Source organism: Dicentrarchus labrax, unplaced genomic scaffold (assembly GCF_905237075.1).
Source record: "Dicentrarchus labrax unplaced genomic scaffold, dlabrax2021, whole genome shotgun sequence".
In the NCBI taxonomy this organism is placed as follows: Eukaryota; Metazoa; Chordata; class Actinopteri; family Moronidae; genus Dicentrarchus; species Dicentrarchus labrax.
In genome coordinates this window covers 5,591,604-5,618,208 of record NW_026136713.1, presented here as the reverse complement: position 1 = coordinate 5,618,208, position 26,605 = coordinate 5,591,604, and the positions used below count along the sequence as shown (strand labels likewise).

At 39.8% G+C, this 26,605-nt stretch overlaps 1 protein-coding gene across 1 annotated transcript in view; it reads right to left on the bottom strand.

Annotated features, from left to right (window-relative positions):
- The window catches only part of tnmd (tenomodulin), a 44,802-nt gene extending 24,232 nt beyond the window's left edge, over positions 1–20,570 (bottom strand). The window contains exons 1-2 of the mRNA XM_051421308.1: positions 20,491–20,570; positions 16,795–16,929 (exon numbers count right to left, since the gene is read on the bottom strand). Coding sequence (XP_051277268.1) covers positions 16,795–16,929; positions 20,491–20,538 — 183 coding nt within the window. The 5' untranslated portion in view covers positions 20,539–20,570. The remainder of the gene's footprint in view (positions 1–16,794; positions 16,930–20,490) is intronic.
- Positions 20,571–26,605: the final 6,035 nt, after the last annotated feature.

The window sequence follows — 26,605 nt, the reverse complement described above, 5'->3', positions numbered from 1 at the left end:
ATTTTGCAGGGAAGTCTGGCTATAGCACAAGTGTCAATCAATGAATTACAGCACCAAAAATGAGGGGAAAAAAATGTCTCTGTAGTAAGGTTAGTCTCACAGGTATAAAAAGAACCATCTGACTTAAACTCAAAACAGCTGGGCATGAAAAAGCAGAGTCAGATGATCACCAGCTTTCTTGCCAGTGATGCAGAGGAAGCTTTATTTCTCTCTCTGTTTACCTTGTCGCTACTGCTGGCTCCTCGTCTTCAAGCAGCATGACTTATTTTTCAAAGCTCAAGTCTCTTCACATGGGCAACCACATTTCTAATGTCTACTAATGTCTCCCAAGTACTCTGGTTGCACTCTGGTTGGCAATGTTGTTTTTATTAGAGTTTCTCATTTTCTCTGGAGTAGAAATGGAGCCTCTCTGTCAGACACACTGGAAATTGCCACTGCAGAGGTGTAACCTTTACAAATAAAAGCGATCACAGTTACTGCCAGAATAATTAATCCTCCCCTAGAATAATGACAATTAAAGAAACACACACACACACACACACACACACACACACACACACACACACACACACACACACACACACGCTGAAGTTTCACCAGAAACAGGAGAAAATTACAGGTAGCCTAATGAAAACAAACCAGGGAGGAGAATTCTTGGGAGCGTAATACATTAAGCTGAGAGGAGAGTGGGAGCAGGTTCCTATGGAGATATTACCTGAAAATGAGGATCCACAAGGGAAATAATTAGAGTCGGTATAGATTTCCCACCCAGGAATAGGGCTGCAGATGGCCCCTCACACATGTTGTGTATATACAGATACTGCGTTAGAATGCATATTTGTGGATGTATTTTCTCTTGCAATGTGATTTTAACAGATTTTATATATATAATCTGAGAGAAATAGAAGGAGAGGTAGGGAAAAACAGAGAAAGAGAGCGAGATCTGATTGTGTGGTGTCTTGAGACCATGGGGATTATGCTTGTGGACACTGATTACCAACCCTGTCAACTCCCAAGGCCTGGAGAATTCGGATAAATGAAGTAGGAATGCTCTCCGGCTGCCAAACACATGCAGGCTGCTGTTTGGTGATGCCTGCTGAATACAGGCAGCTGGTTCTGGACAGGCGCCAGCTTGGAAAATTCAATTTAGAAAATACTGGTCAGTCACTAATGCGTCATCAACTTAGCCGGTACAGGGTAAAATGAGCCCATTGGCAGTGCATGACTTCAATCACACTGAAGACAACCTGACAGCGAGCAGAATACAACACGGTGCAAGATGTTGCAAACAGTGGAAATACAGTATGCAGCTGTACATCCTCCCATTTTATGATGACATTGCATCTATTTTTTGGGAATTGTTTTTGTTTCAACATCCTTGTCAATGAGTACATTTAGCTCACACACATGTCTATTTTGAAAATTAAAATGATTTCACTCTCTTAATGGTTACAAGAACAATTCTGGGTAACAATAAGGCATGAATAAGCTTAACCTAACCAAACACACAACTCAGGATGCAAACCACTGAGCGTCCTGTGCGTCATCAACATAATACTTTCACTGTATTTGTACCTCTCTAACACTGAAGAGAGGCAATTATGTTCCACTGTATACTGAGTCGTGTATATGGAGAAACTGAAAATAAATTCTACCTCGTCACTGAACACTTCCCTATAAGATGTATGTATCACTAAAATGTATCACTTCCTTCACCGCCTATAAGCATTTTCTACAAATTCAGTATTTAGAATTACAAACAATAGTTAAAAAAAAAGCTACAATAAATTTTGTTGATAAAAGATTTGTTACAGAACTGGACAAAATGGTGGTCAGTTAAACTTCAACTGCTGTTGAACTGTCAGTAATGGTTACTATTAGCAACAATATGTCCAACTGACACCAACTGCCAGTGACAGAACAGTTACTATTTATTCCTTTGAAGGTGTCGTGTAACCCTGGTAACAGAAAAACCTGTGCTGGGAGTATTTTTAAAACTACAATATTTAAAGGACCAGTGTGTAGAATTTAATGGCATCTAGTGGTGAAGTTGCAGATTGCAACTAAGTGAACACTACTCACGTCTGTGGATGCTGCAGAGCGGGGGTTAAACGGAGGATGAAGAAGAGGAGGTTTAAACCCTTCATCCCTGCAGTCATCACTGGAAACAAACGTGGCTACACAAGCAGATACCGGACTCCAACGTCACCATGCCCGGCTTCCAGACGGTTCGAGCCGACAGGGACACCACCGCGACCGGCAAGAAGAAAGGAGGGGGACTGGCCGTGCTCATAAACAACAGGTGGTGTAACCCCGGGCACGTCTGTGTGAAAGAGTGTGTCTGCAGCCCGGACATCGAGCTTGTCGCCGTCAGACTATGTCCATGTTATCTGCCATGGGAACTTTCCAGTGTTATCGCCATCACTGTTTACATTCATCATCATCCTTCATCATCATCACTGTTTATATTCCTCCGTCTGGGAAAGCAGAAGGAGCGTGTGACTTCATCCACACTGTGACTGCAGGACTACAAATGAAACCTGAGGCCTTCATCATCATCACAGGGGACTTCAACCACGTTTCTCTCTCGTCCACACTCCCAACCTTCTACCAGTTTGTTATATGCACCACCAGTGACAATAAGACCTTGGACCTGCTGTACGCAAACGTTCCTGTTTTTTATATCTGTATTTATTTCACTCAAATGTTGCTGTGACAAGTGAATTTCCCCACTGTGGGATTAATAAAGCTATCTATCTATCTATCTATCTATCTATCTATCTATCTATCTATCTATCTATCTATCTATCTATCTATCTATCTATCTATCTATCTATCTAATATTATATTTTTGCCAATAGATCCTAAATGTTACACACTGGACCCTTAATGTAATTCTCTGTCTAATTTTATTTTTAGTTACTAAAATATGCTTAAAATTCTCATCAACAACCACACTAAGCTTTCTTGGCGGCAAATTAAGAGGAGTTTTCCAAAATATAGAGCCAAAGCATGTAGTCTGGACTTTTGTCTGGAAGCTGTATGCATGTACCCAGTCAGTGTGTAATGAAAGGATGCAAAGTCAGACTCTGGCTCTAAATATAAACATTTGTAAGGCACTGAAACATTTCTGCATTGTAATTAGCACCAGTCTTTTCTGTGGTTTTGTTAAATGTGGAGGTAAACAGCTGCATGCAAGCAATTATGAAACAGTGCCCAAGTTTGCCCTGTTTTTATCTTCAGGAAGTTCTATCAATAGCGCCAGTGAACTTCAATGGATGCTTTAACTGAACCTTGAATATTTACTACTCACTCGACTGACATAAAAAATAATGCCAGCTTTTTTTGGTCTTGCTGAAATGTATGATGTTGCATACTTGAGCTTGAACCCTGGCATTTTTGTGGTATCTTAATATGTATTTGGAAGACATACAAAACTCACAATCTGAGTGGTTTGTGTAGCATTAAATGGAAAGCTAAAACTAGGTTGGCGTGGGGTTAAAGTGCTTTGGGAATTCACCCAAGCAATTACTTTAAGCATCAATTTGATGTTAAAATGTTTTACAGCTGCCAGTGCCAAAGGCCAGTTAAGGAAAACGCTAAGGTCATTAGCCTTTCAACAAATGAGCTAGAATGTGTCAAGATGCAGAAGCTTAATGGAGCCATCTTCCTAAAGCACATTAACACTGTTAAAACAAACAGCTACTGGCGTGTACCTCCCTTCTGAGCCGCCAGTTTTGTTGTTTGATAGTGTATTTTTCTCATTTTAGCAGATTGCAAACACATGGACAGAGCAATGCCACTCACAGATATTTCCTGCAGAGCTATGATGGCGTTTATTCACAAAAAACCCAAAACATCAGTGATGAGGGTCAGATTGAAGTCATTCTTACAGAAGCAAAAGCTCCTTTCTATATTTCTATGTCTCACCATTTTGCACTGTTCAATAATCACACAAACCCACTGTAGAGGAAAATATATAAAATTACCTGCTGTCAGAATAGACCAGTATGTAATGCAGACTGTAATGCAGTCACTGGGTAAAAGAAAGTGCATTTACCAAAAAGTGAATTATGACATTTCATCACAAAAAACACTCCTGAAGTGCATTAAACATCATAAATTGATGATACTTAACAGCATAAGAGTATCCAAGGGTGAATTTTTCCTTTAATGTGCAGCCATATTACTGTAAATCCATTGAAAACCCCTTCAAAAAAAGTTGTTTATATAGGCATAGTGGTAGTGAAAATGCTTGAGCTTCACAAGATAATGGGTTTGAGTCTTCTGCCCCTTAATCAGATTGGTATCAGATGGGTGTCGGATGGCTGTCTGTCTGGTGAAAATCCACTATGAGATATATGAGTTCCTCCATTTGAGTTTTTTTTTACAGAAGTACAGCAGATCATGTAGGTAGCAATTTGTCCAAAGATTGTAAAGGAATAGCACGACATATTACTTGTTTGTTTAATTCATATAGAAATAGAAATCTAAAATCAGAGTTGTAAGATAAGATAAGATAAGATTAATGTTAATCAGTGACCTTTATAAGTGCTGGTAGGTTAGCTGTTTCCCTCTGCAATTGCTTCTTATCTCTAGTTCCATACTTAATGCACAGCTATAACAGTGGTATCATTATTCTTATTTAAAGGACCCGTGTGTAGGATTCAGTGACATCTAGTGGCAAATTGGCAGATTACAACCATTTGAATACAGTTCAGCCTTCAAGGAGTGTAGGAGAAACTACAGTGGCTGCAAAACGTCCTATCTAGAGGCAGTGTTTGGTTTTTGGGTTACTGTAGAAACATGGCGGTTCAACATGGCGGCCTCTATTTAAGGGGACCCGCTCACTCTGTAGATAGAAACGCTATTTCTATAAAGAGCCTCATATAAATACCATAAATTCATTGCTTGGCTCTTGTGTTTTGTCCCAACTGTAGGTTAGAAATGTTTTCTTTGGAGTACTTTGGGCTAAGAAAGTGGAGGAAAGAGGAAATAATACCTTTTTTTAAAACAAAAACCAGTTACCAAAGGTTCTACCAGGAACACATTTTTGTCAGGATTAATGGAGCGTGGAGATATCTGAGGGCATATGGAATAAATGGAGCACATTTGTGCAGTGTGGAATTTTGGCAGAACTCACAGACTATCATGCTTCTCCTGTTTTATTTTCATTGCTGAAATCTATTCATTGTGGAGCCTCTGAATATTGAACGTAGCCTACCTTTCTCTTCTGTCAACCTACTCATTCCTGAAAGGGGTGTAATGACCCACTTTCTCTCCTTGTCCCCCAGCGACTCCGCCGCTTACCACGTTTGACCACCTTGCTTTGGTCGACTACAGTCTGCAGCTGCTGTTAATTTACAGGAGCACTGTGCACCCCTTCTCCAGCTCTGAAGCATATATGACTAATCACACCAGTCATTTTAAACAACTTGAACTCTCTCTGGCAATAAATCACCTTGATACGTGCTACTGTGCCCATAATAGAGCTACGTTCAGGAGGGAGGAGGGCAGGGGGAACTTTGGGAGCTATTCAGTACTTTTGGTCAACAAACTATTATGAAACAGACTCAGGGACTGGGACATATTGTTGTTCGATGTGTTGTTTGTTTCTATGATCTCAATAAAAATCAAAGCGGAAACAACAAAGGGTTGTAGTTTCTTTGTACAATAGCCCGGGGAATAGGATGTTTCCCCGAACATTTTTGCTTAAAAAGTGCATATTTTCCTTTCTTTTTAAATCTTTTTTTTTTTTGCAGATAAAACTTTTACAAAATTCATAATACACAATGTTAGCATTACAAATATGCCATAGAGGTTTTTCAAGTCACAAAGTTATGTGTTCAAGCAATTGTGACATCCACCCTACCCATGCTGAAAATTTAATATTGCTAACTTACATTTAACCAATGTTTGATCTGCTTTCAACATTTTATTTTCAAGTTTTAGCCAAACCTAAGATAAACTAGAAAGAGGAAACAGTGGCTTTTTTCTTCACCTCAATAACACGGAGAAAAAAGGGTTTCCAAACTGGCCAAGAGTATACTTTTTTATCTTCACCTGCCAACTGTAGGAGAGAACAGAGAGACCTCACAGCTCCTTTAAAGATGGTGTTAAATCGCCTTTTTGGAACATGACAAATGATGTAACAGTCCCCAAATTCCACAAACTAACATGAGATAGATATGTCCAGCACGGCATCAACAACCGGTAAAAAAGTAGCAAGAAATGGAATGAAGTTAAACAACAAAGGCCCGGGCTGAATGTGTCGTGCCATTTCTCTTTTCTGCCTGCCATTGTATTTTTCCATGTTGCATCTTCCCTTTGTGCCTCTCCTTGCCTAGTAACCACTGTGCCGAGCTGAAGAACAATCTGCTCCTTGTCAAGAGCTCTGAATGAATCCTGTTGCTTATTGTCTAGGTGAACACGTTATTTGAATACGACCAATCTCCTGTAATAAAAGGGCCGTTGTGGTTTATGAAATATTCATCAAAGGTATCCCCTGGAGACTCGGATGCATTCAGATGCATATCTCAGAATCTGAAACAGACCTCAACAGACAAAAGATTGCAAGCAGTGACTGCAAGCTCCTGAACTATGAGACAGACAGTCACAAGGTGGTGACCTCTAGAGTGGATATGTCTCCTTGTCGCTCTGCTGGTTTCCAGCCATTCCACCTCCTAATAAATCATCAAGAGCACACTCTGGGCTCCAGCAGCTAAGTGGCATTTAAGAAACAGCTTGTGAGAGCTGTAAGGCTGCAATTTGGATCATTTAGACGCGAGGCAATAATTTGGCCAGCTGAACGGCATTAACAGCAACCGGAAAGTTTTTAAGCCAGTAAAGTGACTGAAGAAAAAAAAGTCCAAGTAGCATTTTATTAAAAGTCAATGAAGGCTGAACTTCTTGTGGTTCACAAGGGCAAAAATGCTTTCCATTTGCTCAGGTTCGCTCAATATTTGGGATGTGACACATTTAAATTCACTGGCAATTTACCAACAGATGACAATAGATAGTTGCCTTGCTATTTATCAGTAGTGCGTGTACTGCATTTATCTGTGTGCCAACTTATGTGTAAACAAATTGTGCGTGGAAAGCAATAAAAAGGCAGTCCACATTCAGCTTACAGCAAAAATGCCAAGATACTGTTTCAGCTACAAATACCAATAATGGCAGCTTCAGCAGACATCCATGATGTAGTCAGGATGATCAAAGTTAAAATCGTTACAACAAGAGCACGACCACCTCTCCTTCTTCTTTATCACAACACAGCTGACATTCCCAGAAAAGCAAATCCTCCCCCACTACTTCATCTGCGCCTTATAACATATAGAACACGCCAGCTATGCCTGTAACAAGGTAGACTGTTAGAACAATTCCTAACGGAGCTGCTGGGAGATATACAGGCTCATAATTGTTCAAACATTGTTTACACCATGCTTCTGCCTTGAAGACACAATAAAAGAGGCATTGATAGTCCTATGCAGAGACACTGGGCTATCATACTGGGACTATGGGTACTGATGAAAAGCTCTTGGTCTGTTGCCATGGCCCCTGTGTGGGTTGCATGTCAGTGCTGCTCTGCTCTTCTTTTTAATAACACTGAAAAATGCTTTGAAGACCCACTGGGGAAACACAACACATTATGCTCCCAGTGGTCTGTGTCTGTGATTCTACAGCTTAACATTGTTTCATGTTATTAAAAAAAAACAAAAAACTCCACAGCGTCATCATTTGACTCAGTTTTTCAGCACAAATATTATCAAACCCGCATAGTCCATCATGGTCAGCCACTGATGAAAGACATGCAAATGAAGCACTTTGAAAGAACAAATTACAGTATTGCTTTTCAGTATTTTTTTATGGTTGGACCTAGACAATTTTGAGAGGATTCTTCCTTTTTTCTTTTCTGTGAATAAGGTAAATGAGCATGTTTCCTCTCTGTTTGTCATGTGTGGTAAAAAGGTGGTTTTTATTTAAGTATACAAATGAAATGCCCATCCTTGACTATTCGCCAATGTCACTTCCATTAACAACCTGTTTGTGTTCAGTCAAGTGTTGAAAGCTCAGGACACCCACTGACACCCAGCATTGACACCAGCACTCGACCCAGTACGTTACTCCATGATTCGGTCACAAAGAAACCTGGGTAGGGTGGATTGCAAACCTGAGGGAAAATGTCAAAACAATATTGTTATCCAGCAGCAGATTCAAATGTATTTTTGTGATCCTGCAGACGTCTTCGGATGTGTTTGGGGCAAAATCAATGTTTAAATCCAACATTTCCACAACCTGTGCCGCAAACTCAACGTACGTTCCAGTGAAGAAGAAAAGCAGAGCGTAACGGTGCAGTCGGTGGAAATATTGGATTTGAACGTTGGTTTTGTCCCGGGGAAACATTTTGTGCAGAAAGCTGACATCTGTGAGCTCACAAGAATACCTATGAAGATTACATTTGTTGGATAACAAGTCATAAAAACAGGTCTGCACATGAAACCAAATTGCGGAGCAATGAGGCAGGGAGCAACAAAGTCTGAACTTGTTCCATCATGGGAATTAAAAGCATTTTAAATCCCAAACTATAACATGAATATATAGTTTGACTAATATAATATGAAAAGTTGAATTAATTTGCACCCCAAAGCAACTGGGAAGCAAATAACGCAATGTGTTGAATAAATGGTATGATTCAATGATTATTCTATGATCTACTAAAATATCACACCTTCACATTTATTACAACAACAAATATGTTTTTTTTTGTTAAAATCACTGTACTGTTTAATTGAATTATGAAAGTGATAACATCATATAGCTCACTTTATGATCAAACGCCAGTCCTGACAGACAGTAAAAAAAAAAAAATCTGTTTCTCAGCAGGAATGGATTTTTGATATTAATATGTAGTGTATGATAGCATTGTTGTTAATTAAACCCTGCAACATTTCACCCAGGCTATTATTTGTTCCTGCCAGACAGCTAATGAGCCCCACATTATCTCAGCAAGACACAAAAGCCCAGAGGACACACTGTACTTTAAGGAGTCTGAGACCCCTGGTGTAACTGGTTAGAAGAAAGCTGTATTTCCGAAATGACGGGTCTGCGCTCCCACTGGGCAGAGGAACAGAAACGTTTAAACAACCATCATCCCCCTCCTACATTTAACATGAACCGAAACTTCCAATTCATCCTTTCATGTTGTAACTGCTCATGCAGGTCAATGGGTTGGTCCCACTGCCACCGTGAATACCAGGAAAAGGATCTTGACAAGCTTTATCACCATCAGCTGACAAAGTGGAGTACATTTTCTGGGCAAATGAGACACAGCAGCCGAACAGCAGCTGTCATCCATCATACTCGTGGTGATGAGTGCTGGATAACTACACATCCAGTATATATATATAAAAAAAGAGAACTCAAATACTTCAGAGCATTCAGATTTCTTCAAAATATAATGCTTTTTAAATATTAATTGGCTCTTTGGGCAACTGGACCATCAAAAACCCTTACTGCATACTTTATGTGTATAAGGGGGTTGACCAAAAGTGCTAATTAGCATGTACATCTGACCCTATAGTGCAAGTAGTTCTCAAACTGTTTCTTTGGAAGCAACCAGTAATAACTAGTAACAATGTTTGAATTTTTGTGAACTGTTTCTTTTCAGGCATGTTTCTCTTCTGTGTGAAAAGTGCAACTTAAACTTTGCCCAAACTACCAGGCTTTTTAGACACAAAAGATGTAAAACTCTCCTGCTATAAATACAGTTATGAACAGTGAACTTGAGAACAAGATAGGCTTCTTCGTCCTCTGGATTTGATTGACAGTTTTTTTTTTATGAGAAATTACTCACTGTTAAAATTCTGTCCATGTTGTAACACGTGTTGTTTCTTTGCGTTTGTTTTCCTTTGCAATCCACTGCCGCAGATAATAGTGTTATTATTTAAACTGTCTGCTGTGAAAAAGGTCTATTCAACTCATGTGCACCCTTAAACTATGAATAGTGTGCTGGTTACTTAAAGGTCCAGTGTGTAATATTTAGGAGGATGATTTGGCAGAAATTGAATATTATAGGTATAACTATGTTTTCATTAGTGTATAATCCCCTGAATATAGGAATAGTTATGGTTTTGTTACCTTAGAATGAGACGTTTATATCTACACTTGCTGCGGGTGCCATTCTATGGAGTCCACCATGTTTCTATAGTAGCCCATAAGAGGCAACCACACACTGGCATTAGACAGGCATTTTTCGCCCCTATCGCAGCCACCAATAGCTGACTACTTTTATTTTTCAATCGAGTTTTAGTACATTACTTGGCAGACATTGTTAGATAGGGTACAAAAGTGAGGATGCAATTTTAAAGGGTTAAAATTACATTTTTAATTTCACATGGACTTCAAGTCATAGTAGGTCAGCCCACTAGCTGCATTATTCAGTATGTTAGCATACCATGTTTTACAGTGACTTATGGATTTATAACATCTGGAATGAATGTCTCATCATTAATGAGGTTCATTACAGCTTTAAAAAGTAAGCTGTCTGGCTCACTTCACTCATTTCCTGTGTAAACACTTGAAGTTTCACTGGATGAAAGATCTCCCTTTAAGAGAGTGTTATTTTTTGCTGATTTCTCATGTTTATTTCACCAATCTACAAAAAGCGTAAACAAGCCTGGCACGTCTGAATGCATGTCATTAAAATTACCATTCCAACTTTAAGAGTTGTTACAAGTTGTAATTTCTCACATTTTCTCACTCATTTTTAAAAAGGCTAATCAACTAAGGTTATTTAATATGAAGCGTTAGACTGCACCCTAGACAGAGACCTGCAAGGATGATTTAAATGCTGCTTCGTTTCCTCACATATTGAGCAAGGTGACTAATGGGGCAAACGCGCAAGAAGTCAATGCAACCTTTTAATTGCTGACAGATATATAGCTTAGCACAGTGACATAGCCAGTTTTCAGAAAAGAGATTTCCTAATTTCTAAAATCAGGATCCGTCAGAGTACATAGGATCCGCAAATCTGCAACCTCAAATATGTTGAGAAACGACAGATAAACAGAGTATTTCCAGTTTGCTGTTCACTTCTCTGCCTCAGCATTGTGGCTGTGAATGCACACCGAGGCTATAAGCGGTGCAGAGTTACTGGGAGAGTGAAAGTGGATGTGAAAGCTCAATCACATTCTAAATTGTACAACAGAGCAGAGGAGTCTACTTGGCAGTCACACTGGTGAGATGGAGAGGAGAGAGAAACAGAGTCTGGATAAGAAAAAAAGAAAGAAGAAAAGGCGAACATTTGTGTCTGTTTACCCACCGCACTGTACATACAACATGCTGCACATGGGCTGCTGGTGGATTGGCAAAATGAAGTACTGGCAATTAAGATGGTGACTTTTTTTTCCTACACCCATATTATTCTAGCTTCTAAAAAGAGAATCACACACTAAAATGCTGTATGGCACAATAAATAACTCCCGGTGGGCTTTGCAGTGCTGTCACGCTCTCTGTAGCACTCACCGTCCCAGAAGAAGGCAATGTGCCACAACCGCCACGAAGCCTTCCTACCTCAGGCACTCCACTGGCAACAATAAAACAACTCTCTTTTGTTTTTCCTGGTCTGCAACCCCTCCCTCCTCCTCACTGTTCCCTGAGTAGAAGGCATAATGCATCATCTTAGGAGGGAGCCCGTAGCAGCCTAATTTAACAGCCAGGGAGAAACACCAGTGGACACTAGCCTGCTAATGAATGAATGAGCCTGACGTGTAAAATCAGAAAAGATTACAGACTGAGGGGCAGGCCTCCCAAAAGGTCTTGGCAAACCAGCTGTTTAGATAAGCCCCGTTACCTCCCCAGAATAATAATTCCTCCACACGAGACTGAGTAAACAAACAGAGTGTAAAGAGAAGTTAGCACCATCTTGTTTTATTCTTGGAGACAAACTAAGAAAAGTGTCTGCACGACAGGAAGATAGAATCATATCATGATCAAATCTTGTGTCTCCCTCCCCTGTTGCATGTTGACATCTGGACACTAAGGGGACTGTTGGGTATACACAGTGTATGAGCAATAAATAAACAAAGGGGGGCCCGGCCTTGAAAAGCCATACACCTGTGACCAGTGCAAAAGCAGCAGGCGCAGCAGTGTTCATTAAAGAAGCCGGTCCTGACAGTGAGGCATTTAAGAGGCCATCAGGAGCGACAACTCAGCAGCTACCTTGGGACCGGAGAGGGAAAGGCGTCAAGGTGAGCAATGCAATTTCAGCTTGAATAATGGAGCACTTTCCTCAGGTCTGACATTCATGTATTTCTCAGGCAGTTTTGCCATACAGCCCAACAGCACCTGTGAGCTATTCAATGTTCCCCAGGAAAAACTGGTTGACAATGTCTACACATTCACAATTACTCTGTGCCTGGCTGCTGGTCTGCAGATAATCTTGCTCAAAGTGGTTCATGAATTAAAAATAGCACCAAATATATCAAATCTAATGATATGAAAATTTAGATTTTGGATGCTATGCAGTACGGACATGACACGCAGCAGATAACAACATCTAGATTCTGTTCTTTTTGTCTGAAACAACTCTTAAAAATAATTTCATCAAGGCAAATTATTCTCACTTTTCCGTTGGATTCACCAGCCAGATTCCATTTTCACGGAGTTGGTGATGTAAACTCGTAATAACAGAGGATTAATTTACAAGGAGGCAAAATCCCCTGGTGAGACTTGTGGCCCAGAACAATAATGAGCACATAGTAAACAGACATTTGCCGTAAGCCAAAAGAGAATGCAGAGGCACCTGATCTACACACTGAAACACACAATGTACACTGATGCATACACAGTCACACGCGTACAAGCACAACCACACCCTCACACAAACACACACAAACAAACACACAGGCAGAGGAAATGATGGCAAACTATCTTCCCCAGGCCTCTGTAACAACATATGTTTTCAGGTAATTAAAAGAAGAACCCAAGCGGTTATCATGTCATACTGAAATACAATGCGTAGAGCAAATTACCATTCTGTGGTTATTTATACAAAGCCGGGTGCACAAGGTCACACTGCTTTGGTGAACTGTGAGCATAGATGAGAAGTGTTTGTGGCCTCGTGCTGTGGTTTGGACTAATTATAATGCTAAGGTCAAAGTGCTATGTAATGTCTGATACTTAGTATGTACTATGTGTGTGTGTGGGTGTGACTGTATCATTTGAGTGATAGCTATTAGTAATTGTATTTAACCCAAGCACATAAGTTAAACTTTTGACTGAGAGCAAAACTAATTTAAGCAGTTAGTCTGTTTGCAAGTTGCATTTGGAGAACGTGCAAGAACCGATCAACAAAACAATGTTTTTAATAATCTAATCTAAGTGACCATTAGGGCGTCCTTCGCATGTTATCCTTAAGGCTGTCCATTCTCAGATTTGTCAGGTTTGATCCTTCACTTGAAAAAGTCCAACTGAGAGCACAGTATTATGTATTTTGTTAAACCTGGAAGTAAAGCGCCATACTGTTCAACACCAGTGTCTGAGCGACTTTAGGCTACTTCCTAGTGTTCTCCAGCACCGCTTTCTCTTAAACTGTGAAAGGATGTGAAATCTAACAGATAGTTTGCACTTCACACATTCTCTGTTGTTGAATCCTTCAAAACAGCTGGAGAAAGGAATCAGGAACTTTCTCTACAAACTTGCGAATCTGTTCCTGCATACTTATAAAGCTTTTGTTTTTCAATGATTACCACTTTCAAATGTTTTGTGCTCACTCTATAGTATGGCCAATACGTTAACAGAATTATGTTTCATATATTACATTTGTAACCATGTTTCTGTCACTGATGTGTTTACAAACAGTTATTGCAGTTACAGTTAAACAGCAGAAAAGGAACAACATTAGTATTCATTTGGGGATGCATTTCTAGGGCCGATATTCAGTCCTTTTAATTCACTGACAAGTCCTGAGGGAAATATCTGGCTTTGTATCTGCTAAATGTTCCATTATGTTCACCTGCTAACTTTATCTGTCAGGTTCTTATGCTGTGTCTCAGTTTGAATACTTCCATACTTACACCCTGTTCATATAGGCCGCCTGAGGAGCGTGTGGCGTCTCCGGCGCGTGACGGCTGCTGACACGCTCTCGATGTGAACGCCACGAGCGTGTCAGCTGCATGGCTGCTGCAGAGCTGCTGCTGCCAGCCCTATGCTTCACTATACACTTTTCCCTGTATAATGTCCATGAAAAACCGAAATGTTCATATAATTTAATTTACAATGTAATATAATTTAAACTTAAATGTGAAGGAAGCAGTCATGTGTGGTTTGTTTATCCGAGAGAGACAGAGAGAGGGCGAGAGCACAGTGGAAAGATACTCTTCATCCGGCTCACTTTCACAAGTAAAGTCATGTTAAATAAAAGATTACTACAGTGCTTTTACTTTGAAAAGGAAGTTTAAACTGTACTGAATGGCTCGCGGTAAAAATAGGTAAGTCCTCAACTCTCTAGTGATGCGTCGCTGCAGACGCAGTTGAGACGCAGTGTGGGGCAGTGTGACCGCTCTAATCTGGTAACATGAACACCAAAATAAAAATCAAGACGTTCCACCAAGCACATACTAGACGCGGGCGGTGTGAACAAGCCATTTTACTATCTATCTAACACTGTCAAAATGCAGTGCACTGCAGTCCATCCAGGGATGGTTCGCTCATAATGGTCAAAAAGTTGAGTGTGGAATGGTGGACGCTCCTGACACTCAGTGGTCGCCATTTTCACTACGTTGCGGTAGGGGATAGACCACTGGAACATACCGGTACATTTTCCATGAGTCGGAGGAGTACACAATGTCGTCACATCTTTGTGACCAATAATTCTATAATTATAGTGATTGCTCCTCTCTAAACTCTTCATCAAGCTGCTTAAGAGATACCAAAGAAAGAAAAAATAGCTATGCTAAGCTAGCTAACTAATGTATCTTCGCTCTCTGTCGCTAAAAGTTGAAGATCGATTGGCATATTATTGGTTGAAATTGATTAGTTCATACTCATGTAAGCATGCGTCACATTTTATTTTATATTGTTTTTTGATATAAAAATACATACAATATAACTGAGGATGAAATCTTAAAGGGTTAAAATGACGTTTCTCATTTCACCCGGACTTTAAAACAGATATATTCCACATGTTCAAGGACTCTGACAGAAGCACAATACTTCTCACCAGAATGCTCATGTTTGTCCTCAAATAAAAAAATACAACGCCCACACAACTGTTTTCTAAAATGAATGATGTACTCTCCCTTTGGCTTCAGATGCAGTGCTCTGATGCCCAGAGTCTATATATGTAGGTGCCAGATGCTTCTTAGGATTAGCTGGTGAGTCAAGAAGCGTCTTGCTGTGTTGCACCCAACACCCGTTCACCACACAAGGTCTTGGCTGCCACATTGATGCAGGAAAACTAATCCGTCCATCCATCAATCCATCTCTTTATCTTCAGAGTAGTCCCTAGATAGTTTTTCTGGGGATACATACCTGAGTTTTACCATTCCTCTGTGTCTGAGGGAGCTTCCTTCCCATCTGACAGACAGGTGATTCTCCTTTGAAGTGGCTCCATCTTACTTGCTGATGTGGAGGCCAGAGAATGAGCCTCCCCCTCAAGACCCCATTAAAGCAAAACCCAGGGTCCGCAGGTTTGATATTCATTGCCTGGGCAACCTCTGCCATCAACACATTTTGTGCCACGTGAGAATGATCACAGCTTATTAAAGTGGAAATAATGACTGCTCTACCTCCGGCATGAAATATTTAACAAGGACAAAGGAGATGGCTCAAAGGTGATTCATATCTGTGTTGAAAGGGGAGAATGTGGACAATACAGGAAGTGCAGATGAACCCTGGTTAACCTGAGCTTAGAACAGACAGTCTGCAATTGGAATTTGTATCTAAATGGAAGGACAAATAGAAAAATAATGGCATAATGGCAAAGATATTGGTATAACAGCAAGCAACATCTTGCAGGATACATTTCCCTCCATTTACCTCATGGTGTTTACAGTAAACAAGAAGCAGCTTTCAGCTTTGAAATGTACAGTATGTACTCGTTTTTAACAATCATTTCATTGTAATAATTTTTTCTCTTTCGCAACTGTGCTCAGAACCTATAGAGCTTCCAATTTCTGGATGTGAAATTATTGATGTATTTTTCCTTCTAGCTCGGGTAAATTAGCTTTTTTGGCCCCCTGGGAAAGAAGCAGAGTGAAAATGTTCTCCATCAAGAGTGATTGAATTGGATTTTACAAGATGAATTGCCAGGACAAGAGTTTATCCCAATTACATTGCCAAGAGGTTTCAGTCCTGCTGCAGCCACTCTGGTCAACAGCAATTAGGGTCAGCTTTGAGTTATCAGGATCCGTACAATGTGAGCAGAAAGTAGATAAATGCAACAGGCCAACATTTGCAACAGTAAAAAAGCGGTTTGTGGTCTGGACCAAGAATTCATGAAATTACAGATCTGACAGCCAAAACACGAGCAGAGCAAAACACAGCTGTCTTTTCTGTAGCCCACACATCTTTTAATCTAGCAGAATACAATAGAGACTTCAGGGACTGCCTCTGGCTCTTTGTGTGGCCGTCCATTTTCCTTACTTGAGTTTCTTTTTCTTTGATGTAACCTGTATGATTTGCTGATGTGGAGACTCAGGGTGTCTTTCATCTGTCTCTCATCAAGACCACACTTACCACAGACTGGCAATAAGGCTGATGACTTGCCAACAATGAGGTGATATTTAGTCTTACCTTCCCCAGACTGGGGCTCCACAGATATCTCAGGCTGAAAATGCAGAGAGCCAAAACGAGGAAGACCAGAGCCAGAACCAGAGCCACTCGCTGGTAGGTGTGGTACTTGGCCTTCTTCTCCTTTCCCACCTCAACCTGCAAATAATTCAGTTCAATATCATGTATGGTATATATATATGACCCAAATAACCATAACAATTACACCTCACAGCCTAACTGATGAATATATATAGTATATATATAGTAAGAATAGTTTGACATTTCGCTTTTTTGTCAAGAGTTAGATGAGAATATTGATACCACTCATATCTGTTATCTATGAAAGCCTATTTCTGCCAATGGGATGAAAAGAAGTCTATTTTAAGTCATTATAATGAGAAACCTCAAAATAAAGACTTAGTGTCTCTAAATAATCTAAATCGCAATATCATTTAATGTGGTCAAAACGGAAAAGTCAGTAAATCAGTCTGCACTGATTTATGAATGAATGGGAGTTATTCTTACATATATAGCTGCTTTGTAATGTATCAAAAGCTTTTTATCAGTTCATGAAACCCCTGCAGCAGGACTGATATGTTGATAGATCCATAGTCTCTTAGGTGTCGCACCAGAGCACCATGCTGTTTCACACATACCTGCAAGTTTAACAATCGGTGGTAGGTAACCTAACTCAACCCCCTGTATTATTGCCAGTTGGTAAGCTTTAGAGGTGGTTCTGGACAGAGCCAGGCTAGTTGTTTCCCTCAGTTTCCAGTCTTTATGCTAAACTAAGCTGCCCTCTGACCTCCTTGGAAGACATTGCCTATACACCAGGGCTAAACAGGGCCAAGAAGATCCTGTCTGACCCATCCCACCCAGGCGATGGCCTCTTCAATCTCCTGCCCTCTGGGAAACGATACAGGGTATTGGGGAGCAGGACAAACCGGCTTAGAAGCACCTTCTATCCATTGGCAATCAGATTTTTGAACACCTTTGACCGTTTCTTTAAACAATCATTTAAACTTCTTTTCTGCAAAATGAATGAATTTGTGAACAAAACACAGCACCGTAGCTGGAGAATTCATCCAAAAACAAATGTTAATTGATTTAGTTGTTGATTACTTTTCCAGGTTTCTCAACAGTGGAATTTCTAGCTTTTACTCGCCATTAGCGTAGATAGGCTTGTATTGTTATTTATTTTTTATTATCAAAGAATCAAACATTCTCTGCAGTTGTTCATCTTTTGTACCGATGATTCAACCAGGAGAGTTTTATGTCCATCCAAGCTGAAGTGCTCCAACTATGAGTCATGTATCATTGTCTAAGGGAAAAACGAACAGGGATTTTTCATCCAAATCAAGGGTCACCTGAAATAGTTCCTCCCACTTCGCAACTCAGTTTAATGGAGCTATGTGAGAGCAATATCAATATTGTCATCTAAATTTTTAGCAAGCAATGTTTCCCAAAATGCCCAGCTATTGCTTTAATTTACCATTTTCATGTTTAAATGTATATTTCCTTTCCTTATATTTCCATATTCCTTTTAATCTAGAGATGCCATTTGATTAGGTCACTTTACAAAATGCATCTACCTGTGAAGCTACTGAAGACAAAAATATAATCATCCCCATGCCAAGCACATTGAAGAACAGACTGCTACAAGTGCCAGAGAAAGGTTATGTTCATTAAACTTTTCCTCAAATGAAAACTCTGCCCGCTGTAGTCAATTCCCCAAGCTTAAGGCCACAAATTAATAAAGACAGGCTTTTGTTCCACCACAGCTCCAGCAGGGAGAGAATGAACGATTCTCATTCACACTGGACCACTTTTGAAGGTCTCAAAGGACAACAGAAAAGCAGATATGTAAAAACAAAAAAAACAAAAAACAGAACCAACTTTAATTAGGGAAATTGGTGTTGCTTATCTTCGTGTCTTTTAAAATGATGATAAAGCAGCTTTGGTTTTCTATTGTGGCTGAGGTTGTTACAGTAGTTAAGCTGCAGTAGATTAACATGCTGACTTCTTTAAATAATTTGTAGTAATTATTTTTGAATAATAGTGTGATTTTTGTCACCTTTGGACTTATTATGTTAAAATAATTATCCAAAATAGTCCAGAATAATTATATGTAGCCTTTTTAGAATGTTTTTTGCAAAGTACAGTGTGTAGGTGGTATGATGTACAGGAGGAAATATGATTTTGCAATTATGGCATACAGTGTGCTTGTTGAATATGGATTGAATATCTTATTCCTGGTAAATGCATCAGCAGCACGACTTTGGGGGAGAACAGAGGACACATTATTCAAGAAAGCCCCCCTAAAACCTTACACCAAACCATTGCCATAAATTAATCCTGCATTGTTACCATTCTTTATTTGACACATCAGAGACAGTAGCCAGAGAAATATGAGGCTCAAAGTACTGTACATTCCTAAAGCATGATGAAAAATAGAGGGCTACAATCAAAGGGCCAGAAATTCCTTACATTGTGAATTTCTCAGACTGAAGAAAAAACTGGCTAAAATCCTCCGCTCTCCAGTGGGAGGTTGCATAAGCAGTGGAAACTTAACTAGAGGACAAACCTCTCTCTGCCTGTGCTTTGAATATCGAATACTCAGAGGAAGGAGGTGGGCTTGAGAGACAGATAGACAGACAGACATACAGGCAGACAGAAATAAAGGCAAGGATGGAGAAAGAGTGAGCAGTCTGAGTGTGCAGTACCCGCCAACCAGTGTTTAAAGGTTTAGGAGTTCAGAATCAGCCAGGCAGTTCCTCTTGAGCTTTGTGAGGAAGAGTGCCCGGAGCCCCCTGCTGTTATCATGCAAAGAAAGAGCACTTCTTCAAGAAAACAACAGAAAAAAACCCCCAGAAGTAGCCTATATAACCAAAAGCAGAGGCAGTGGTTTATCGCAGTGGGGGATGCTCATGTAAGCATTTTAATGCCTGTGAAAAGTATTCTGAAATAAGGAGCCACAGGTGATTTTTAAAATAATAATCATTATCCATCCATCACTTACTTTATACTGTATATAATATATATAAGATATTATAGTGAGTTTCTGGTGGAACAGTTGCACTTTCTTTGATGGACAGTAAAAGAGCTTACTTTTTCATATACAAAAAGATAATAATATTGTGCAGTGAAGTTACTTGCCCCCATTGCTCTATTGTTCACACATTCTGCAACAAGTATGAGAGGAGGCCCCCCAATAAAGTCTCAAATAAAGACAATTCTTGGTGTATATTTGAATGCTGCTTACATGTGAGAAGCAAGGATATTCTAGATATAAAGCAAATACAGTGGTTCAGGTGAGACTGAGTGGAAATGAAGAAAGAAAGCCAAGGTGAAAAGCCAAAAGGAATTAGATGGAAAAATTACTATTCTGGGAAAACTCGGATCACTCAGCAAGAGATCAAGCAGCTCTCCTTTTTGATTTAGAGAAAAAATCACACTTCTGACATATTTCACTTAAAGCTTACGCTCAAATATCACAGGATTTTCCCCCCTTCTCTTTTAAACTATCACTGATGCCCCCTGCACTTAATTTATTGAGCTGTAAAAGTTTAAGGGTGCTCCCTTTTTCTTTACACTGCGTGACCTAATTCTACAAAGTATTCATAAAGACACTACACTTTTGGAATTTATTTTCAATTGTTTTGTTCAATTAATATAAGTGCAATAAATCAAACCTATAAAGGACAAAATTGGACTCACATCTTTCCACAAAATCTGTTGACTGCTGGATTGACTGCTGGTCTCCATGATGCAAGCCCACAGAAGGAATCTTTCCGATCGTCTCAGCTGGGGAAAATACTAACGCTCTGCAAGGCAAAGAGCCCTAGCTTCATTCCATTGCTGTAATTTGGGAGTGTGCTGAAGGGGAGGGAAGTTTCAGATGGAGTGGAATTACTGAAACATTTGTGATACCCATTAAAAGCAAGGCAGATGTCCCTCCTGCCTGCCTGCTGCTTCCATTTCAAAGATGGGAAGCCACAAATGGATACAGCCTGAAAGACAAACCCTCTGCTGAATAACATAACACACTATACTTGAATAAAAATACAGTAGTGATTCACCCCTTTCAAAAGATTCCTGCTTGGAGGACACAAAGTTTGTATGTGAAAAAAAAATATTGTACCTACATAATGCAGATTTTGATCTTTTCAGTTATATTGTCTGAAGTACCAGAAAGAGTTCAAGCACCTTCTTTCTACTTTTGTTCCCCAGTCAGTAAGTCTGCACACTTGACTACAAACAATAAATAAGAACTGAGATGACGGAATAGCAGCAAAACAGGAGATTCAAACTTATGAAATGAAAAGAATTTGCACTTGTGCACACACAGACATGAAAGAGGAATGAAGCAAATACTGTAACCTGAAGACCTGAGGAAGCTCAAAGTTCCCCTCCAGACATGTTTTAAGAGATACAAAAATACTCTCCTTGAAATAATAATGTGTGCCTGAAAAAAGTTAAACTATCTCATTGAAAATCTTAAATTTACATCTGTGCAAATATTGCTCAGTCTTATAGTTTAACGGCTGGATGCAAGATGTGTCCTACTTCACTGAAAGGTCCACTCTCAGTGTACAGTATGTGTGCATGAGGCTTCAAGTTTCCACATCACACTCGTGTAAGTTGCATAACAGACAATTACTGGGTCCCAAACTAGTTATGATGTTGGAAAATCCTGCTCTTGCATGCAAGATTACAAGGTTATTTAACATTAACATTTTACAAAGCAACCCTGCTTTAATAATATAATTCAGGTCATAGTTATCTTTATGCTACTTGTAAAATAAAATATATACAAACATATATAAAGGGATTTAATAAGTCATTAAACTAAAAACTAAAGAACTATTTTACATATTGAAGTGCTGAGGATGAATTTTGCAGTCTCACAGCCTGAGGGAAGAAGCTGTCTTTAAGTCTGGTGGCACGGCAGCGGAAGCTTCTGCGCCTCTTCCCAGATGGCAGCAGGGTGAACAGGCTGTGGCTGGGGTGGGTGCTGTTTTTTAGTATCCTTTTAGCTCTGTGCAGTCACCTCACCTCACCAATATCACTGATGCTGGGTAGATAGATTTTAATTACTCTCTGCAGAGTATTCCTGTCCTGGGCCGTGCACATCCCATGCCAGTTTGTGATCCATGTTTCCATTCCGGATGCTTTCTATCGCTCTTCTGTAAAAGTTGACAAGGACTTGGCACGGGAATTTTACTTTCTTACGCTTCCTCAAGAAATTCAGTAGTTTCTGTGCTTTCTTAAAAAGTGTGGAGATGTGACATGGGGATGACAGCTTCTCTGTGATGTTGATACCCAGGAACCTAAAATTGTTCACCTGCTCCACCTCAGCTCCACTAATATAAACAGGAATGTGTTTTGTTTTTTTAAATCAACAATCAGCCCTTTGGTTTTGCTGATGTTGAGCAGTGGGTTGTTTTCTGTGCATCACTCAGCAAGAGTGTTGATTATTATCATTATATTATATATTAATCTCATATTAAACTAAGATTTAAGCATTTTTGAGAAACTCCAGCAGATGGATGTGAAAACAGCCCTCTAGTGTCAAACTGAGGGGCTGTTCCTCATCATCACAAACTGCCATGAAATTGTATGGCAATGCGGTTGTGTCTGCAATAAAAACTACTTTCAAGGGGCAAGTAAAAACACAAGTTGATGATTTAAAAACTCTAATGTTCGAACTCAGTGACACGTGGGTTTCTTTATGTGTCATCCTAGCTGCGACTCCATTGTGGGAAGCCTCTCAGTTGTTGTTGTTATTTTAATGCAATTAATATTGAACCAGTTTTAGGGCATCACAAGGGAGGGGTTAAATAACACATGCAGTAACTGAAGCTCCTCAAATATTGGCACCCTCTGAACTTAATACAGCCTTTGGCAAGCTTAATAATGCCATCCAGTGGCACCCAGTTATGTCTCTCCTCCAGACAGTGCACCATTAATAGTTTTTGAAAATGTCACAGTGACTCAGGGAAGTTGTGATCGCACCTGCAGTTACGTACTTTCCTCTTTGGTCAGAACTGCGTTGGAAAAGTTAACCTTGTTGTATTTTTGTTTGGTTTGTTTGGGTTCATATTATTCAGCTTTAGGTGACCTCTGACTTGTAAACATCTGCTGTGTGGAGTCACGAATAGCTTCTTTGTTTTTTAGTAACCCGTCAGTCTGAAAGTCAAGGTTTGTTTTCAGCCTCTCCACATTTAACAGCACAGTATAATAGACTATTCTGCACTCTGTACTGCAATCCATCTGTGCTGGAAGTGAGTGAAGTCAGATAACAAAGACTGGGAGAGAGAGATTATGATAATGACATATGATGAAAAGTCTGTCGTCGGGGTATAGTGCTGGCGTGGCTGCTGTTTCCTGTAAATTATCTCCTCAGGTGCTACCAGTAACATACATATGCAAAAGAACTAAAAACTCACCAGCCAGGATAATTTTCCAACCCTATTGCTATATGAGAACAGCAGTATAGGAAAGAAGAAGAACTCTTTTGATGCCAATCCAATGCCATTGTCTTTAAAATGTTGGGTTTTGAGTCTGGGTTGGGATAGTATAAATGATAGTTGAAGCAGTAGTGTAGTGCAGGGTATACAGAGTTACCCACTTATTTTTCACTCAGCATTGGGTTAGGGAAAGATCGTGCTTATGGTTAGTAAAAAGTCAGATTCCTTTACATTCTGCCTGACTAGGACACACTTAGGCTGAAGTCTCCATTGTTTCTTTCTGTTGTGCTGGGCTTCTCTGTGAGTTACTGCTGGTTAGCTATATGTCAACAACTAAAGCCCTGTAAAACCTTTGAGTTTTGTGCTATGTAGCCATTACGGTCTCATTCCTGGGACTACAACAAGCAATTTCAGATGGTCTATTAGGTATAGTTATGGTTATTTTGTGCCACTGTAGTTCAAATGTGTCACTCTCCCACATGGATCAAACTGAAGGAGCAAACATTCCCAAGTTCAGAAGAAAGCTAATACCCGTTGAGAGGGAACACTTCAAAAACGCATGTTGTGACTTAATAGACTATTCAGTATGAATACTAGATTTAGCAGATGAATATTTAAAATTTACTCTAAAGATTATGTGGTAACACTTTACAATAAGGTAAAAGAAATACAAATCATTGATGAATTGCTAAAAAGCAGTTTTCCTGAATGACTGTAATTGAGGACAAATAGGTAGTCATAACTTAACTACAGGCTTTGAGATACTATGTTAATAAAACATTATGTACTAATGATAATGTTGATGGTTAACTAAGCTGTTTCCCATATTACTGTTATCAAAATGCATTTAATATGGATTGATTATGGTAGTTTAGTAAGTATTACTTTTCCGATTAAGATTTTATATTTTTATGCTCTTTGTCTTATGATCTTTTACACAGTGTCTGGTTGGGGCCCCTCGTCACATTTCAGATGTCTGTGAATTGTTAGCAGTTCCACCGACATTTACCTACTGAACTTCTCAATTTAGCTAACTGTTTAAATCAATCAAAAGTTAAAAAAATAATAAATACAAATTTGTGTATCAGAACTTTTTTTTTTCTGTTTTCCTGCCCCATTACAACCGCTCAGATTTATCTTGTGACCCTTTTGAGGGGACTCAATCCCTAAATTGGGAACCACCGGACTAAACAAACAGTATTTAAACTAGTTAAATTAAAGTTAATTTTCATATTATTGTACTGGTCCTTTAACTCGAGTAAAGGACTTCTGATACTGCTGCATTGTTGTAAAGTTTTAGTCAGTGTGTCATCTTTATTATTATATCACCACAGCACTTTTCTGACATACCACACTCAATAGCTGACAGTATCTTTACAGCACGCCACCTGTTTTAAGACATGGAAAATACACAATGCACATTTAATTTTATCTCAGCATATCTTGTGACAAGGATTGAAGGGTACAGTATCAAAGCACAACTGCATTCAGCCTTTTTATACAAACCACCTGTCAGTTTCTTTTTCATATCATCTGAGATGGCACACATAGCAAAAGCTAAATAGTGAGATAAATGTTTTGAAGTGATTCCAGTTTATTAGAAACACAATTTCACAACCTAAAAGTTCCACTTCACACTCGATTTACAGAAGTGAAAAACGACGGCTCGGTCAATACCGTCTGAGGTGGAACATTCCGGGTGAAATTGGTCAACCTGCAAGCCTTTAGTGTGGCAGGCAACATTTGAGCACATATTAAGTCTGTCAGATCTGATAGCTGTGCGACCTCGTCAGCTCTTTCCCATTGATATAAATCTTCACAATTACTGTGACATTTTGCTTGGGTAAATCAAGTGGCGGGTCTTTCAGGAATAGTGTTGTGTCAGCAGCCGAGCTGAACATCCTGGGACCCTCATTCCCCCGATAGCATTCAGCGGCAGGCTGGGGCTTTGACACCTGCAGAATAGAATAAACAGCAATTTAGTTTGGAGTGCATACCAGATACTCACAGATTACAGCAGAGGTTGATGGGAGCAGCCTTAGCAAACCAGGAAGAATCACAAAATAAACATTTACTCTATCCTCTTCATGCTTCAGGCCTGATAGCTTTGATAGGAATTTTTCTCTTTTGTATTTGTCACTTTTGCAAACACAGATTGAGCACAGCGAGGCCCATTACAAATCCAACAGACCAAGTTGGATCCAGTGAGGGTTTTTTAATATATATATACATATACGGTTTTCCATCAGACAACAGTAGTTCTGCTCAAAATGACTTGTAGTACTGCAGGCAGGCACTGCCTCCGCAAACTTGCAGAGTATATTTTGCTCTATTTTGCAGTGGCCATCTGGAAAAAAGCTGTTCCTTGTTTGCTTTTTTTTTTTTTTAACTCCAGCCTCTAAAGCCTTGTCGAGCTTCTGTCACTCAGAGAGAAAGCTGTGGTGGAAACCCACACATTTCCCACGTGCCCATCCACATTCATTAACAGTCCCTTCCCACATGAAGGGAGACTGTCACAGCTAAAAAAGAGGATAAGATGCAGAAAGAATATGTGTAAGAGAGATAGAAATACAGACAAAAAACAGAAAAAAATGAGCCGGACTGACAATTTATTTATCTCTCTTCCTCTTCCCCCTCACACACAGACGGACAAAAAACTCCTCCTTGGATTAAATCACACTTTTGAGTACAGAAACTGGGTCCACACAGGTCAAATGTGACACATAATCCTATGTGATTTGATTATCCGCCTCCTGCCCCGACACAGCTACACCACCTCAGTCTTTCATTACAGGGGAACGGAGAGGTGGCCCAGAATGGGCTCATCATGAAGAGGCAGTCACGGATCCTGACTCGGTCTAGACGAAAGATCTGATAGCCTCCATCCGTCATCTTTCAGGATCCTCCTCATGCTTCACTGACGGTAGGAAGGAAGTGTACCTCTGCACAGGAAGTTTACACAGCGCTCTGTTTCCCAGGAGTCGCTTGGCTCTTCAACAGACTGTAGCGAACGCCTGACACATCGTGTTGATATACTACTGCAAATTCCTAAGTGCAAAATACTCAGTGAGGACCGGGAAAGTAGCAACACTCACAGGTGAAATTCTGATGCTGCTCTAGCTTGTCAAAAAATATGCCTGTGTGCATCTTCAGTTCAGGTTAATTTGCAGTATTTATTGTTAATTGGCAAATTTGAGTCTAGCAGAATAAAAAAAAAAAAACCACGTCACCCAACACTTACTGCACACGTGCACACCGTGCTTCATTGAGTAAATGTTTTCAGCTATCGTGCCTCCATCATTTTGGTGTCAGAGGCTTGTTATGGCTGTGCGGTTGATCAGTCATTAGTGATAATTTAGTAT